This window comes from Cyprinus carpio, chromosome B4 (genome assembly GCF_018340385.1).
Source record: "Cyprinus carpio isolate SPL01 chromosome B4, ASM1834038v1, whole genome shotgun sequence".
Lineage (NCBI taxonomy): Eukaryota > Metazoa > Chordata > Actinopteri > Cypriniformes > Cyprinidae > Cyprinus > Cyprinus carpio.
In genome coordinates, this window is record NC_056600.1 from 17,575,853 (window position 1) to 17,594,942 (window position 19,090).

The 19,090-nt window shown below is 37.2% G+C and overlaps 1 protein-coding gene across 1 annotated transcript in view; it reads right to left on the reverse strand.

The window, feature by feature from the left end:
• Nucleotides 1-19,090, reverse strand: part of celf2 (cugbp, Elav-like family member 2) — a 146,275-nt gene that overhangs the window by 102,149 nt on the left and 25,036 nt on the right. The window contains exon 2 of the mRNA XM_042722244.1: nt 9,276-9,311. Within this exon, the coding sequence (XP_042578178.1) occupies nt 9,276-9,311 (36 nt within the window). The remainder of the gene's footprint in view (nt 1-9,275; nt 9,312-19,090) is intronic.

Consider the following 19,090-nt stretch of genomic DNA (forward strand, 5'->3'; position numbering starts at 1 on the left):
TTAATGGCTTAGTCAGTTACTGGTCAAACCCAATAGAGGTGTTTGACGATTGATGGACATGATTGTGTGTGGAATAAGCCGAGTGAGGGATATGTTCCTCTGTCGTCTTTCTAAACTGACAACATTTATGGACACTCACTCATTGTGACACTACATCCTCTTTTCTTCCAATACCATCTTATGTAACTTGGGCACAAACACATTACACAAACTCCTGCTCCCCCTTATACACACCACATAACTGCTGCAGTTACTAAAATGAGTCACAAATGCCACAGGTCATGACACTGCAACAGGAAGATTCAATTAAAGCTTATATTTTAATATCCGTTTAATATCAACATCAAAATGTAGGGAATGAAAATTCATTATTTACTCACCTTTGCGCCATTTCAAATTAAATGATTTCCTCACATCATGTGGTTCCCGAGTCGAGATTGAAGTCCAAACATGATGTGTCAAGACTTTGAGTGTCATTGGTGACGTGTCTAATGATGACTGTAATGTTTATTTATATGTTATTATCGCAAACAAAACCTAAATGATTTTTTTAAGTAAAAACAAATGGGGGAAGCTAAAAATAAATGATACTTTCTAAGACTACAAAAAAAACAAAAAAACAAACAAACAAACAAACAAACAAAAAAAAACTATATAGAACTAAACAAAAATATGTGAATGCAAATATTTATAGCTAAGCAAAATAAAAACAAACATAACTGGGGAAAACTTAAAAAAATATATATGACTACAAAAACAAAACGGCAAAACAAAGCAATACAAAACAAAAACAAACAAACAAAAAACATCAAAACAAAATACAAAAACAAAACCAAAATAAATTTAAACTTAAAAAGCTCATGTTTAATTTAACGTTTTACTTGTTTCTTCAGAATTGTGAATTTTACTAGCAATTACTACTATTATTACTACTTTTTGTGTCGTTTTAAATTTTGATGTATTATATATTATAAAAGTTAAAACCTGTGCCACAGAAGAAATAAATATGGAACGACATAATGGTGAGTAAATACTGACTCAATTTTCATTTTTGTCTGAAATTGACCCATTAAATGTGAAATGATTGCAATATATGGAGAACATGCTTTTTGTGTAACTTCCTGTGAAACACCTAAGCCTTGGTTTTCTCCAAAAAAATACTCAAATCAATTGAAATAACAGTCTCTTTTCTTCTTTATGTCTGTGTGTATGTGACAGGCCACTCTGTGCTGTCTAACTTATTCAGCTATTAAGGTCTGAGTCACTGTATGCATTCACACTCACACAAGTCACATCTCCAGTATCCTCCTCCCAGATCTTATAAATATTAATCCCCTGTGAGCTCATTAGCATGGCCGCGCTGAGCTGCACCGCCATCTAGTGAGACACTTCCTCTCATGAATATTCAGAGCGAGGGGGGGCCCAGCGGTCGTTAGTGGAGAAAAACTGGAAACAATAACCCAATCAGGGATGAGAGACGGGACTTTGTGTGCGAATGTGTAATTTAGCAGAGCATTCAGACTCTTTCATGGTATTTCTGATTAGAAGCTTTGGTTTATTCGAGAAAAGTGGCTGAACTGGGTGAACAACAAATGCAAATATTTTAGTGAAATGCACAAAAATACACAATGAATGAATGCAAATATGAGACTGTTCCTCTGTGAGGGTATTAGTGATGTGACGTAGCATTTGTTTAAAAGTATTATGCGTTTTAGATGCCAGTATTAACGGCTTTAGACAGGAGGATGTTCTCGTTGTAGGTGGGATGTAGTGTTTTTGGATTTCCCGCATTATGTTGTAAATTTACATTGTGTATGGGGGCTTTTTACACAGCATTTCACCGGCTGTTGGGGGCCGCTAGCGTTTTTGTGTGCGTACGTACAGTAATGTTAGACAGCTGTTTCTCGATCCAGAACATCTGTGAGGTATTAGGATTGTGAGTAACAGTAGGGCAGCACTCCAAGGTCTCACGCCTCATATCACTCAGCCTACACCAGGCCTCACCGTGGAGCTCGTCCAGGAGCCTCCCCCTAAAGACAGAGATGGGGTGCTGTGGTGCAACCCGTTCAGAGGGCTGCCTAACGAACCTTTCACAAGGCCTCACCTCGGGTGGCTCATTCAAATGACTACGAAGCAAACACTAGCTGGCTATTGTGAAATGTGGAATTGTTATTGTAAAATAACAATGGCTATAAGAGAGAATTGGAAAAGCAGTCTGGCTCAGTAATTCATGTGACTGCATTCATATGTGTATATATCTGCAGCTAAATTTATCAGCATTTATCAGTATTTACAATCAAATTTTACAATAAATTAAATTTATATCATATATTAACAATATATATTCATATTTACAGAACATATATAGTTGGATTTAAAAACTATATAATCACAATTAAAAAAAAACTATCTACATTAATCCAATATATAATGATAACATAATCAAGATTATTTACTATATTATTTTGATTTACACAATATATTAAGAATTTCTTGCCACATGATTGGATTTAAAAACAATGGAATCATAATTTAAAACTATATATTCATGCTGCTGCTGCTACAGAGCAAGTACAGAGACTTGCTACTGCCAATACATCCACAACATGCTCCTGTAAGCATGCAAGAAATACTGCTGCTGCATATATAACACATATGAATAACCCCCATATAGCATACATTAATCACCCCGTAGCAGATCTATACAGGTGGAGCTGGGGAAGGTGGAGGGTTTCTGAAGCGCGCTGCCAACTGCTACAGCAAACAAAAGCCAGGTATTTGAATATTGAGCAGCGAGCTCATTGGCTACCAATACAGGAGAGAACCAATCAGCTACCATGTGACAATGATGTCACCAGGTCGGATTGAGCTAGACCTATCGGACTGCGCCATCTAGAGTTTCATGCCAGAACTCTGTATATATATGCAAATTTACAAGTATATTTTTGTAACTGCAACTACTGCAGTTAAAAATGGACAAATATCAGATTATTTATTAAATGTTCTATCATTAAGCAACTCGTGGATTACTATTAACAGATTTTTTTCACATGCACAGTAAACAAACAAACAATTTTGAAAGAGTGCTTGTAAACGCAATAAATCTTTTTAAAAGTTGATGTCTTTTGTCATTTTTATGTCATATTTAATAAATTAATGTCTTAAATTTACAACTACATAATCAAGAGTTTTAATTATTATTATTATTATTATTATTATTTATAACACCATATATTAAGAATTTCTAAATCATAAAAATTCTGTAAATCATTTACATTTTTGATGTATTTTGTCATATTTATGTCATATTTAATCAAATTAATATCTTAAATTTACAACTACATCTTTATTATTATTATTATTTATTACACAGTATATTAATAATTTCTAATTACATTTATTTTAAAATGATATAATCAAGATTAAAACTTTATATTCAGTTTTCTACAATATATTTAGAATATATAACTACATATACTATATTAAATTAAATTAACATCTTAAAAGTGTGAATTCATGTATATTCTAAATCGTAAAAGCAGCAGAAAAATCTTCTAAATGTGCTTTGAACATCACACTGGAAACGTTTTTGCAGACGTGCAAACCAAAACTACACAGAGTATATGCATGTGCCATTGGCGTGACACAAATGAAAAAGAGGCTGTGAATTATAGATGTAAAATCTATTCAATACGTTGTACTGTGTTCATTTCGAAGGTTTTTGGTCCACTGAAATTTTTTTGAAAAAAAAAAAAACATTTTCAGTGTTTTGTAAGCTGAACAATCGATACCAAGGTAAACAACATAAAGACATATTGAACAAACGATACGTCAATCTATTTTCATCTATGTCAAATTAAATATGGCATCAAGCCCGACTAAGGCCTATAGTCTACTCAGTACAATTTACTTTCAGTGATCTGCTATAATGTGAGCCTTTTAAAAAGGTTCTTAGAAGAGCGGTCTAATAATCAATCTACAGAAAAACAGAGGACAAAAGAGAAAACAGGCCTATTCACATTCACAGAACACATCAATCCACACAAGGGACGAACCTGAATACTTGTAATAAACGCCGAAGGTTTATATTTGTGATACCCAGGGACTATTTCATAATGTTTCTTTCTCTCCCTCTTTTCCCTTCCTCTCTCAGAGTTGGATTATAAATAGTGTTGATTGACAGGTCTGGTTGGATGGTAATTAGAGCGGTTGCTGGGGTGAAGGGGGCGGGTCAGTCTCCGTGGTGATAATGAGGCTGGGTCCCACACGGCCGCCATGACGGTTCGGTAACCGCTCTCTTGTGCTGCCATACCGGCTCCCATAATTATCGGTTGTTTTCTCTATGAGAACATAATCGCCACGGAGAGATGCAATTAGCTGACAACTGATTCCGCCCCCACCCCCCTTTTCCTCTCGGCCCACCCACTGCTGTTAAGACCCCCCGGTACCGGAAAAGAAGAGAGTGAAAAAAAGAGAAATGGTTTTGATGTAGCTTGCTAAGAAGCAGTCAGTCATCCAGCATGAGGGAATCAGTGATTGCACACAGGAGCTAATTACACAGTCACACGTTCTTTTATGCCACCCTTTCTTTCACTTCCTTTTCTCTTTGTTATGCCATGGATGTTGAAAGAAAAAGATAAAAAGAGAGATTAGAGTATCTCTGCATCTAAGTTGATAACTGTATTTCGGATGGTATAGCCCACGGGAAAGAAAAAAACACATAGAAGATCTCTTTACCCTTTTGTTCTTCTGTTCAGAGACGCCAAGGCCCCAAACATACTCAACTTTCAGGTTGTAACTGTAATTCGAATCTTATGAGATCTGATTATGAAGAGAATTCCACTATATATTTTTTAGTCAACGTTCAGCTTTATTCAACAAATACTGTGACATGATTCAAATGTAGCCACACATGAAGCATTTTTTTTATTTTATTGTACGTTTCTATTTTATTTTTCTACAGTGTGTTTCAAACAATAACTAAATATAATAAACATATTACTGTTTTATAGTATAATAATACATATTGTAATAGTACCTACTACATATTAAAGTAATCTTATATACTTTATTCAACATTCAACTTTATTGAACAAATAACAGGCATTGTTCAAGGTCTCAGAAACTCCATTTATTTTATTATTATTTTATTTTATTTCTAAAACTAAATAAAATATAAAATATATTAGTTTTAATAATTAGCATGTTCATGCTTATTATTTAATATTATAATACAACAACAACAAAGATTCTTTATTCAAAAAAGTGCTTCAAATGTCTTACGTAAAAAAATTGGGGTCTCTTTGAGTCTTTTTTAATATTTAATGCTATTATTTTAAATTTTATATTTTATTTCATTTTATTTCATTTTTTCTCTACATGAACACAAACGTTTCTAGTTACGCAAGTTCAATTGAATGTGTCACAAGTGTTATTCATAACCTATCGCAGGTAGCTACGGCATTCTCACCAATACCACAAGGGGTGCTAGAGCTCCAATAAACATATATGTATGTATGTATATATATATATATATATATATATATATATATATATATATATATTGCGGTTTAAGGTCAACAGCTGTCTGAATTTCTGAGGCATTACCGCATTAAGTAATGCAAGAACACATTCGCCCAAGCCTTCGCATCTGCATTATCATATTTTCATAAAGTATTTTTTCTGACTGTACATATAGACACACAAAAAATCAATCATTTTTGCTAATACACTAATGGCAAACTCCTTTCCTCTCATTTCCTCTGCTCTGTATCTCTAGTTCATTTCCTCTCACTCCTGAGGTGTTTTGTTATTCTTGTGAATATCACTGTGTTCTTTTGCACTTCGTCTGCATATAAAGTCACACTAAAATTGCTGTGAACACATGCACTCAGATGCACATGACTTTTGGCATACAGATGATCGCTGAGGTAATTCTGGGTGTGGTTGGGGGATTCGATCAACAGTATCTGGCAAATTAAACCCATATGTGCACTTGAAGAACACAGGATGCCCATTACATCATTGTATTCCTGGAAATAACAGATCTTGACAGTGAAACGTATATTAGTTACCTGCTTTTTGGAACACACACACGCCATGCAAGGGCCAATGGAGTGAAGGTAGACAAAGTATTTAATTTTGACACTAATCAAAACAATGATATGAGGGCTATACTTACAGTTAAAGAGATGGTACACCCAAAAATGACAAATCTGTCATCGTTTACTCACCCTCAAGCTTTACCAAACCTGTACGAGTTTCCTTCAGCTGTTGGACACAGAATAAGATATTTTGAAGAATGTTGGTAACCAAATAGCTGATGGTAATCATTGACTTCCATAGTATTTCCTGTGAAAGTCAATGGCTACCATCAACTGTCTGGCTACCAGCATTCTTCAAAATATCTTCTTTTGTGTCCAAGAAATTCATACAGATTTGGAACAATATGAGGGTATGTAAATGATGAGAATTTTCATTTCTGGGTCAAACATCCCTTTAACTTTTAGCAAGTTGTTGACTTTTGAATTTATTTTTTTATCATATTCATTCATTTTACTGTAACGTCCACAGCATTTTCTCAGGGTGACATTTTTTTCCTTTTAACGAGTGCCCTTGAAAACTCGCAGGCTGTCTGTCAATCAGCCTTTTGCCGGCAGTAACCCACAGAGCATCGCTGTAACGACAGAGAGGATGGTGAACTCCGGCAGTGGCTTTGAGTTTCTGTGTGCCACCCTGCGGAAGAAAGCCCTTCTGCAGATGAGACGTGACAATTTATTCCTAACAGAATTCCCGATGAAAAATAGGTGTAGCTATTTCAGGATCAGCAGTTTATCAAAAAACTCTCAGGCGCTCTCTCTCGCTCTTTCAATGTGTAGTCTCATAGCCGTGGGGCTGGGTTTAATGGCCCTCAGTCACAGATCTTTACCAGCCTCAACTCTGCACCCTTGACTCTCTGAGAACACCTTTTTCCCTTTTATTTCTCTTCCCTGTCATCTCGCTCTCCTCTCGTAATCAAAAATGCAGAAAAGGCTATGTTTAAATCGGCAAAGTCTGAGGTTACACTTTCTTCTTTCCAAAAATCCCATCATCCTCTCCTGCTGCTGGATGCTGGCCTCCAATCGTGTATAAATGCTGTTTGAGCTTGTCATTAGTTCTGTTCTGAATCCTAGGGGGCTGGCTTGCTGTCTACTGCCTACATAGGAAACTACCTTCTAAGACAGCATGCTAACAGAAACGGAACTGTGCAAATTATTGATTTATTTTGGTCTACATAGGCAGTCCTATACAAAAAGAGCACCTCAGAAAACTCAAGTCCATATTAATTACAATAGAGTTTGATGTTAGCATGTTGCTAAGCTAAAAACAAAACTTTACTAAGCATAGAAAAACAAACAAAATGGGCTTTTTAGTAAGATAAACCTACTGTAAGATTTTGGAATTGTACACGACAAAAACAGATTTACCGTCAACAGTTCTCTCAATTCATCCATTTTGTGATTAAACGGCAGCAGCCTACCTGAAATAGATCCTCATAATGATTGAATTCAAGTAGTCTCGGTAGGCAGCAAGGAGAACTGATTTCAATAGAGTTAGTGTTAGCACGTTGCTAAGCTAACAGCATGATATTGAAATAAACATAAAAACTCATAACCTGCATGAATTTTAGGCAAAATAGTCAATTTTTAATTACATTTAACCTGACTAATACAATTTTGGTATGGGACAACATTTCTCTGAGATTGTCTGTCATCTTAGGAAGTCGTGCATAAGATGGGCAGGCATCATTGTGGGGCAGTCGTGGCCTAGTGGTTAGAGAGTTTAACTCCTATCCCTAAGGTTGTGGGTTCGAGTCTCGGGCCGGCAATACCTCGACTGAGGTGCACTTGAGCAAGGCACTGAACCCCCAACTGCTCCCCGGGCGCAGCAGCATAAATGGCTGCCCACTGCTCCGGGTGTGTGTTCACAGTGTGTGTGTGTTCACTGCTGTGTGTGTGCACTTTGGATGGGATAAATGCAGAGCACAAATTCTGAGTATGGGTCACCATACTTGTAGGGCTGTAGTCAACCAAAGAAATGCTTAGTCGACCAAAGTCCTGTCCTGCGCAACGATCAGTCAACTAAAAAAAAAAAAAAAAAAAAAAAAAAACGCGATGTTTTGCTTTTTGATTGAACATTTATTAAACAATTGTCATAGAGCATTTAGAAAAACAACAACGAAAAAACATCATTAATACATAAAACTATAATAATAATACAATTCTTTGAAAATTAAGTGATTTTTTTAACTGCAAAGTGAGGAGCTCTGTCCTAGGTCTATAGTGACAGTCACAATCGTGCACCTGACCACACCACACGCTACAAAAATATAACTGCTACAACTGCCAAATAATGAAAAATCCTAACAAAAGCTCTCATTTATACAGGCTGTATATTCTTCTTTACTTTCAAAGCTATGGGTTAACTTTTGTCCAGCCGATCTAACGTTAGGCGTTTTCAAACAAACACACAAAAAACCCAAATAGCCTAAAACATGCCTGTGGCAATAAAATATATAAACTTTTCGACATTAGACATAGCAAGCTGTCTGACACATTTATATCTCGCTTACCGCTTTTAGGTGATAGGTCATATTGGTCGTTGAGCTATGGTAAGTTAGCTTTAAACCGCATAGCTTGCACTCCACAGATTTAGATTTCTTCCCGAGTGTTCACGTGGTGCGCTAAACTGTGGCGCTGTTATAAATAGCCTAAATTAAAGCATTTAAAGTTTGGGATAAAACATAGGCTAATTATATTTAGAATACAGTAATATATAACTGCTAATAAAGGAATAAATATCAAGGAGTAAATCAATGAAAATTTCTTTATTGGTGAAAAAAAAAATATATATATGCAACTGGTCGACCAATGAGAATGTCAGTCGACCAAGACGGCATCGACCGATTAGTCAGCTAAATGACTAAAGTTGACAGCCCTACATACTTGGCTGTATGTCACGTCACACTTACAAAAATTTTCCACTGAGCTTATTGTAGTGCATTCTGGGCTTGGCTTTTTCTATGAAAGGATTGCACATTTTTCATCAACCTTTAGGAATTGAAGTCGGAAGTAGACCTAGGATGGTTTAAAATACTGTCTTTGTTACGAGCATTGTGTTTGTCATGTACGCAATCTAGCGATCAACCCAAGGTCTCAGTAAAAAAATAAATAAATAGAGGTTTATGTGTGAAAAGAAAGAAAGAAAGAAAGAAAGAAAGAAAGAGACATTCCTACCTCTGTATAGTTCCAGTCAGATCACTTGCGTCCTGCCTGTGAGAGAAAAGAGAAAATGAATTTGTTAGCTCAATGAAAAGTCCCATAAACAACAATTTTAGTTAGAATTTACATTCACACTTTTTGCAATCCAAAATCAGCTTATTGCATTGAAGGTATACAACACTTAAAACATTCACTCTGAACTGAACCCATGACCTTTGTGTTAACTAGTGTCAAACTCTGCTGTGTGAGCTACAATAGAAAATAAGTAAATAAATAAAAAAGAAAATGCGTCAAAAGACTAAATGAGTACTTGCAGCAATTTATCATTAGATGTAAATTTTTTTAAAGAAAAAACAAAAAGTAAATTTTAAGTATGATAAAATTTTTTTTTATTTTTTTTATATAAATAAATAAATAATGTGCCAATATAATTTATAGGACTGATCCTCAATAAAACATTAATACTGATAAAACAAAAATATTGATATTTTAAGCCTCAAACTTCAAATCTTTCATTTTGATCAAATATGCACAGGTGCATGAGTGTGTATGTACTTGAACATCTCCTTGGTTTGTGATAACACAGCTGTAATGAGGTGTGTGTTTGTGTGTGTGTGTGTGTGTGTGTGTGATAGTACTCAAGTGTATGTGTTTATTTCTGCAGGGAGCTCTCATGCATGGCTTTAGCTGCAGGTGCATTCAACGTCTGTAAGATAACATTCACTTCACTGCTGTCTACATTACACACACACATATTACACTCCCCTCTCTCCTTCTTTCTCTCACCCATCCAATCATCCACACCCTCTCTCTCTTTCCCATCCTTCCATTCTCCTGTCATTTCGGAGCGTTCGGCTTTTGGGAAAACATGAGTGCTGAATGTACGAGGCGAGGGGTGGCTGTATTAATGTCTCTTGCTCTCTCTCTCTCTTTCTCTCTCTGAGAAGCAGACGGACATATGGAGCGTCACAAGCCACTGAGCCCAAGAGAAGTGGAGATGAAAAAATGGACAGAAAGAGAGAGAGGAGGAATGGTACATTGTGAGCACCTCTTTCAGCCTCCTTTTGACATACTTCACCAAAAAAAAAAAAAAAAAAAAAAAAAAACTCAAATCCATTCATTCATTACAATTACAAATGGCTAATACAGCACATCATTAGCAACCGGTTCCTGTATGAATCATAATTTACACATTACGCTGACGGAGGCAAATGGTGTTTCACTGTATTAAAGTGTAATACTGAAGTTTACAGATATATCCTTCATTTAATTTCCACAAAATATAAGAAGTGTTCAAATGAACATAAATAAATAAATATTTAGCATCGCAATAATGAGTGCCATACATTAATAAGAAATTTAATATGAAAAAAAAAAAAATTTAAATTGGTGTCATAATTTAATAATAAGAATAACATTAATAATACTTCATTTATTTATTAGTTATTTTCAAAATACAGTGTCCTATTCTGCGTTCGATTTTGTGGTAAAATATGAGATTTAGCCATATATGTGTGTTTGTGGTAAAATGTGTCCTCTTCTGTTTGTGGGAATAAATCAACTGAAATAAAAACCAGCAATCACTTTGTGCAACCTTTTTCAATTGCCTTTACCAGGAAAAAAACATCCAGTACCATTTCAAAAACTGGCGTGAAAAGGCGAAATGCTGTATTCAAAGAGCAAATCACTTGTGGCCAATTCACCACGGCTAATTTTGGCCCTCATTCAACATGGCACCCGAGCTCAGGTAATCAAAATGAACTCCCCGCTCTTGTTAGCACCAAACAGCCCACTCCAAATAGTTTTTCTTTTCTTTCTTGTGCTTTTTTTTCTTCTTATCCCTCCGTTCTCCAACCGCTGAGCTCCTGCAGTGTATATGTGTGTGTGTATGAAGAAAGAGACCGTGCTTCCCACCGCATGTTAATAAATTGGTCCCCTGTGGACAATGGGCAGGAGGTGTGCGGTCATTATTCTGAAAGCTTCCGGTGAAATGGGTGCTGTTTGATAACAGCTGCCGTCAGCGCTGTGGAATAACAGGACGCCAGCTATGCACTTATTAATGGTGAATTATTCCTTTATTCCAGCCCAAATGAGAGGGATGCAGAAGGATAGCATATGCCGGCTCTGCTGATCAGAGCAAAGGTGGGCTGGAGGTTACTTTCCATTTCAAAGAGCCACACAGCAAGAGGTCTGTCCGTGGTTTCTGCCTTATATACCTTCGCATTGAGCCTGACTGGGATGAATTATGCAAGGCCTTAACCCAGATGTGTTTGCACACACACAAACATCTTTCTTTCTGTGTTCTGTGACACACCTCCAACCCCCCCACACGAATATACATAAACTGTGGTGTGAAATTGAGGTTAAGAAATAGGGGTTAAGAAGCCACACATAATCTATTTGAAATGTCCTGTTACACACTCTCTCTCTCTCTCTCTCTCTCTCTCTCTCTCTCTCTATATATATATATATATATATATATATATATATTGTATTTTATTTATTTTTTTTTTTTTGGGGGGGGGGGTCTCTCTGTACTGTATCATAAATTTACAGTATAGAGTAAAAATACATTATTGGGGATAGATCCAGAAAATAGGATCAAAACATGTTGCAGGCTGGACTTGAACCGTCATTTCCCACCAGAGCACTGAGGCTGAATATATCAGAATAATGTGTCATAAAACTGAAGACGGCACCAGCAGATGTGGTTATTTAGAGCTATATATTTTAACTGAATTTTTGCTTTATTTAAATAAAAAAAAAAAAAAATCTGTATATTTACATAAAAAAGGCAACATAATGTTTTTGCTGCTTACCTTTTGGAACATTTATCTTGTTGAAAATACAATACCTTAGAAAACATAACAGGACTTATAGCTAGAAACAAAATTATGAAACTTCTAAATAACCAGTAAAAGAAAAAATCAAATAAATAAAATAAACCTTACAATTTGGTATCTAGATTGTGAAATGCATGTCTGAAAACACTTTGCTCCTTTAATATGGCGCTAGATTCCAATAGAAAATTACCTTATTAAAAAAATGGAGGGTGGTAGATGGAAATGAAACATCTCCCCTCCCTCTCTGTCTCTATCTATCATTCTTTTTTTCTAACTATGCGGTTTCCATCTCCTCTCATCTGTAATCATTATCTCTCTTTCTCCAACAGCCCACCATCTGTGTGCCTGCGTCTCTTTTACTCATTCTGCGCTTTACTTCACTGTCTATCTGTCTCTCACACAAACACACTCACATCCACTTTCTTATCAAGGCCCTTGTGCAACAGACTGTGTTAACAGTATGTGTTTTGCTTGCTTGAGAAATTCATCATGCTTTTGAGTGATAATTTGCTAGTTTAGACAGGTGGAGTGTTTTAAAGTACTTTAGACTAGACTACAGCTGACAGCAGTCACTAAACTTGTTTCTTTTGTGAATAAGAGGGTTTTTACACTAAATGATGCTAGTGGCTGCAGTCATTTAGCCTCCTTGAAAGTGCGTCTGCAACCCATGCTGGAGACCCACTCGGAACAAGAACGAGGTGTTGTGGTGAGGGCCTGGGAAAGAGAGGTTACATTGGTGCCGTGACCCGGAAGGGTGTGAGGTTTTGGGGGTGAGTGTAACAGAGGCCAGTGAGTATGTACTGTACAGGTAAACCTCACTCCCCTGATCTCAAGAGACGCACTGCATTCATTTAGCCTCCTTGTTAGTGCATCCGCCTTCTATGCCGGAGACCCGGGTTCGAGACCCACTCGGAACAAGAACAAGGTGTGGCGGTGAGTACCCAGAAAAGAGGGGTTACAGTAGCATTGCTATTAATGATTGGAATAGGTTCTCATAGTTTTTTTTTTTGCGTCGCACCTCTTGCGCCAAGTAATCGCTTGTCGCTTTATTAGCCAATGTAAGTGTTTATTTATTTATTTTTTAAACCAGCCATAATAGCCATAATGGAGTGGTGTTTCATTTGTGAACCTTGCAATTGCGAATCAGCATTTTTTCAAAACTATATTGTTAACTAATCAATCATGTTCACTTCCAATTGACCTACTATTTTTTTTCGATCACTGAAGTCTGCAAAGACCATTTAAGAGCAGAGAGTGAAGAAGCATTTTGTTGGACCTTCTCAACAGATGTTTTCACTTCACTTTGAGACTCTGAATGTTCATGAAAGAACTGAAATGAATGACCAAGCCTTATGGTTAGTGGACAAACTGAATGAACTGGGACAGATGTTCCCATTCCTGCTCTTGGACAACCTCCTACGCTGCATGATTTTGATGTCTCTCTTATCTGACACACATTTGAGGTATTGGAATCTTTACTAATGAGCTGATGAGTTGAATCAGGTGTGTTTGACTTCTAAAATGTGCAGTGATGGCGGTTCTCCATGAACAGGATTGGGAGCCACTGAACTGGAACATCTCTTTTGTGAGGGGATCTCATATTGGAACAAACTGAACGAACCTGGACATCTTGTTGGTGAACTTGGAGACTGCTTAAACACTCTCATTTAACCTTTTTGTGGGGAACCACGACTTCACCCTCATCTCTTCTAATAGGATTTAAACTCTGTCCCTCCCAATATTTCATACTCAAAACAAAAGGAGATGTTGCATATATTCAAACGAAACTGAGCTCTTTTACCCTCTTTCTATCACTCTGGTTTCTGACATTAGCGATTCCTTGTTCAAATTAGTGCAGAACATTTTTTTTTCAGCCCAGAATTGCTTGCTGGAAATGACTGGAACGGGTCCAGTTTGGGTGGTGAAAATGAAAATTTACACATATTCTGATGATAGCTGTAAAATAGACAAAAGAAATCCACAATATCATCAGTCACTCTAAAGGCTTCTGTGTAATATGATGACTATTCCGTTGTTCTGATTATGCAGACATTTCAGACAGCACCGTCCATCACTGCCAAGAGACTAAACCCCTTTCCTTTTCCCCTGTCTTGCTCATTTTATTTGTTTGTCTTAGAGTGTACGAGAAAAAACTAGAAAGGGGACAGACAACAAACTTGTCTAGGAAGTTCAATGCTAGGCTTCATTTGACAAGAATTGCTCAAAGGGTGAATTTACTGTTCTAAGCCTAGACCCTATCAATCTAACACACATCGGCGATATACAGCGGGTTACATAACCTTAAGCAACAGATTAGACAACACCATTCATCAATCATCTGCACCCTCCCTTTCTCATAAGCTCCATTACCCACAAGCCCTCACAGATCTCAGTTTATGAGGCATTATGAGCTATTAAAGTCTGTTGCTAAAAATCCATAAAGATAAACGCAGTATGTGTACCACTTATAAATGAAGATGTGTACACCTTATAAAGAACTGTAAGAGAAAGAACAAACACACACACACACACACACACACACACACACAGTGTGGCTATAGAACAGTCGTCTCAGCTGGTTTATGAGACTGGCATACATAAAGTCAAACAGTCCCAGGATACATGGCTAATGAGAAACTGGCTACAATATCAATTCATCTCTCCAGAGAGAGATACAGAAAGAGACAGACCCACACACCAACCTAATTATGATTATGACATTTAAATTAAAGGTACTTGCCCATGCCAAAGACGTTGTCACAATGCTAGGGTATTGCTATGCATTTGCTAAGGTGTTATGAGTGGTTTTGATTCACGTTGCTATGTGGTTCCCTCCAAGAGTGTTCTGGGTGGTTGCCATGTCTATGGTATTTGGTTGCTAAAGACTGTAGTTGTACAGGTGTTTTGAATGGTTGTCTGGTGTTCTTTTTCTTCGGATCAGGAAAGGTCCACAAGCTTTCCATGGACTCACACTCAGGATGCCCGAGGCGCAATAGCGCTATATGTAGGCATGCTGCTCGCAAGGCTATTGGCGCCAATGTTGTCTGGTGTGCTGAGTAGGTTTTTGTGTGATGCTATTTGGTTCAAAAAGTATTTGGCTGGTTGCTACAGTGTTTTACGGTAATTGTTTGGATGTTCTGGGGTGTGTCTCCCAAAAGAACTATTGGCTAACTATTATATAGCTAGCTATAACTATTATATTATATAACTATATATAAAGGGTGTTTAAGGTAGTTGCTTTTTTGTGCATTACTATGCAGCTGCTAGAATGTTTCTAAGTGGTTGCTGGAGTGTTCTGACATTGTGTCTATATACGTCAAAGTGAGTATTAAAAAGTCATTTAGTCATATTGGTGGAAGTAGCAAAACTACATGGAGCCGGGAACGGGGAATCAATTTACTGTCAATTTGGCTGGTTTCTTGGGTGTTCAGGTCGTTGGTCTGGGTGTTTTGGCTGATTAGGTGGTTATTTTCTTGACCATGTCAAAAGAGCCAACCTTAAAGTCCTAGAATAAACCTTCAAGGATATTCTGGTACTATGTAAGTCTTTAGGAATTTAGTTTCTTTCACTTGCCAAATATAAATAGGATCACTACGAAAATTATAGCACACCTCTCTAAAAGCTGCATGATTTGAGTCATCATTCATGTCTATAGCACAAATGCTGTGTCAAAGTTATGCAGCGATTTAGGGCTAAGAGTTTGTTCAAGTAGTGTTAAAGGATAAGTTGACTCCAGAATTAAAATTTCCTGATAATTTACTCACCCCCAAGCCATCCAAGATGTTCATGTCTTTCTTTCTTCAGTCGAAAAAGAAATTAATGTTTTTGAGGAAAACATTCCAGGATTTTTCTCCATATAGTGGACTTCAATGAGGACCGATGAGTTGAAGATCCAAACTGCAGTTTCAAAGGGCTTTTCACAATCCCAGCCGAGGAGTAAGGGTCTTATCTAGTGAAACAATCAGTAATTTTCTTTTTTTAAATTATTTATTTATATATTTTTCAACCACAAATGCTCATCTTGCAGTAGCTCTGAGAAGCGTGTCCACGACTTCACGCATTCCGTAGTCACGTTGGTACATAGATCATCGGTCCCCTTTGAAGGCCACAATATGGAGAAAAATTCTAGAATGTTTTCCTCAAAACATTAATTTATTTTTGACGTAAGAAAGAAAGACATGAACATCTCGGGTGACATGGGGGTGAGTACATTATCAGGAAATTTTCATTCTGGAATGAACTACATACTGCATTCTTACATTCAAAGCAGCTAGACCAGGGGTAGGCAAGTTCGGTCGCAGGTGAGGTTTTTTTTTAGGGTTGGAGCTGAACTCTGCAGGACTGCGGCTCTCCAGGACCGAACTTGCCTACCCCTGAGCTAGACACAACAGCACAATGGAAAAGAATGCAGAGGGTCCGAGATGAAAGTTGACAGGGCATCTTAAAACCACAGTAGTAATGGTGCAAGACACAGTGTGGCATGTTGCAAGGTTCTGAGACGTCCTTCTCAGGACAGAATAGCACAGAAGGACCACAAGAACCAATCCTGTGTGAAATGCATCAGTGCATCGGATGCTAGGAAATGGGTTCACCATACAGTGCATGACTGTGTGTGTTTCTGAATGTGTTGCTTGGTAGACAGATGTGCCCCAGCAGCTGGTCTAGATGTTCTGGCACACACACACACACACACACACACACACACACACACACACACACACACACACACACACACACACACAAACAAGGCAGTGTATTACCTGAAGCCAGAAAGCTGGTATGACGCCAAACACTGCTTCTGCCAAAAAGTGTCTCTGCCAAATAATGACCCGGCAGAATAACATACCAATTCTTATGCTGCCACGGAAAAACACACAAAACATATGTATAGACCCACCATATGGGATACATTTTGTTTTGACCTCTTTGTTCTGACTATCAATAACAATGAGTTGAGCAGCCTCGAGCGTTTGCCCTAGATGAAGTGTGTGTGTGTGTGTGTGTGGTTATAAAGAAGTTGAGCCTTTGGGAGCTGCTGTTAGCGTTGCACAGTTTGAGTACTGCATTATCTGTCCTAGTTCTTCTCTAATGTATGCACTGGCCTTCAACAGAGCAATGCTAATATTCAATACTTAAATCGCTAAATCTGATTACTCGAAGCTCAGTCTTTCAAAGCTCAAGAGATTTCATGGAGCCCTTAGTTATATTAAGTATAAACTTAGTATCTCATAAAATTCCTAAGGAGAAGTTTTGCTATAGTAAAAGTATAAAGTAATAGTAAAAGTAATAGTTTTTGTTAAATGAAATAAAGCTGACGTAAAATGAATGAAATGGAAGAACTGAAATTAATATATATATATATATACACACACACACACACACACACACACACACACACACACACACACACACACACACGCACACATTAAAGGTCAAGCCAAAATGCAGTCAAAGCCAACTTGTAGACTGGATTTAAGGATTTAACATCTAAACATGGGACGTACATGGGGCCTAAACTGCAGGCTCAATGTGGGACCCTGGTTCTAGATTACTGAGGTCTTCTTCTCCAATAAACATCTGAAGAAAAAGTCTCCATTTGCTCTTATTGCTGCCTAGGAGAATCAAATGAGCTATTAAAGACATCTAATTTGAGATTTTTACTTTCTATAGGTGTATGCGTGCAAGAAGTGTAAGAGAAATATTCATCTGCACTGGAACTAAAGCACTTGAGCAATAAGAGTTTGTTGAAATGGAACAGGACACACACATATACACACTCCACAGCTGTGCGGTGTAACAGGAGAGCTGTGGAACGAAAGGAGAGGAGGTCCACAGACATGCCAAGATTTCATTAACTGCCACAGCGGTCTGTATTCAGTCAAGCTGGTGTTCTAAAGCCCTTCACCTCTAAATGCAACAAGTTTAACAAACTGCTCTCAAACCTTGTTAACACAACATATGGATGATAGGACATTTTAGTGGCTCTTACTTTATAAATTGTGATTTAGTGAAAGATTTGGTTGACTACCTAATTTACCAATCATACCATGTTTGCACCCAATCAATTCTTTGTCAGTTTTTTGTCTTGTTGAATATCCTCTTTCATTTTTGATGCAAACTCTCAGGAAATACACATTCAGCCCACATTTAAAGAGACAAATAGTTGTTAAAAAAAAAAAAAAATATATATATATATATGTAATTGTTGACTCAACCTCATGCCATAAAGTCATACAGGTTGGAACAACATAAGGGTGATACCATACATTTTCTCGTAATGTCACTGTAATGCTGTTTACATCACCAAAATCAAAAGCAGCTTAACATCATTGAGAACATTGAATATAATAATTATAAAAGCATCATCCAAAATTTAAAAAAGTATCATCCCTAACACACATTCATAATCATACACTAACGCAAGTGCAAACATATTCACCCAGTTTGACTGATGTGTCATGCAACTGAAGAAAATTACTTGTGGTTATAATTAGAAACAATCAAGTCCTTGTGGCTCCCACTTCACCAGAGTCAAACCCTTGCACTTCTGTCCTTTCTACACACGTCACCTCCTTTACCAATTTAGTCTACTTTCCACTCATTTCCTCCAGTTAACACTCAATTTCACAATTTCTAACCTCTTTTCCCCCTACTACCCCCCACAGAACATGGATGGAAATGTGATTATGTAATTAGGATGTTTCTGAGGGCTATATATTTATATACAGCTCAAATTTCAGTTCATTACCCATAAACACTTTCTATGCTTTTATTGACCTGACTTCTATATGTAGTGTTTCTCTTAGGTATGAAAGCTGAAAAGAAAAAAAAAACATTTAAACAATAGAGTTTGGTAATGCAGGTCTCAACGGTTCATGGGGTGACACAAGGCTGCCTTGGTAACGGTTTTGTCATCCCTTTCCGGATGAGAGCGTAAATGAGCATGATTGTGAATGTCAGAGGTGTCCCACTGGGGTGAAATGTCAG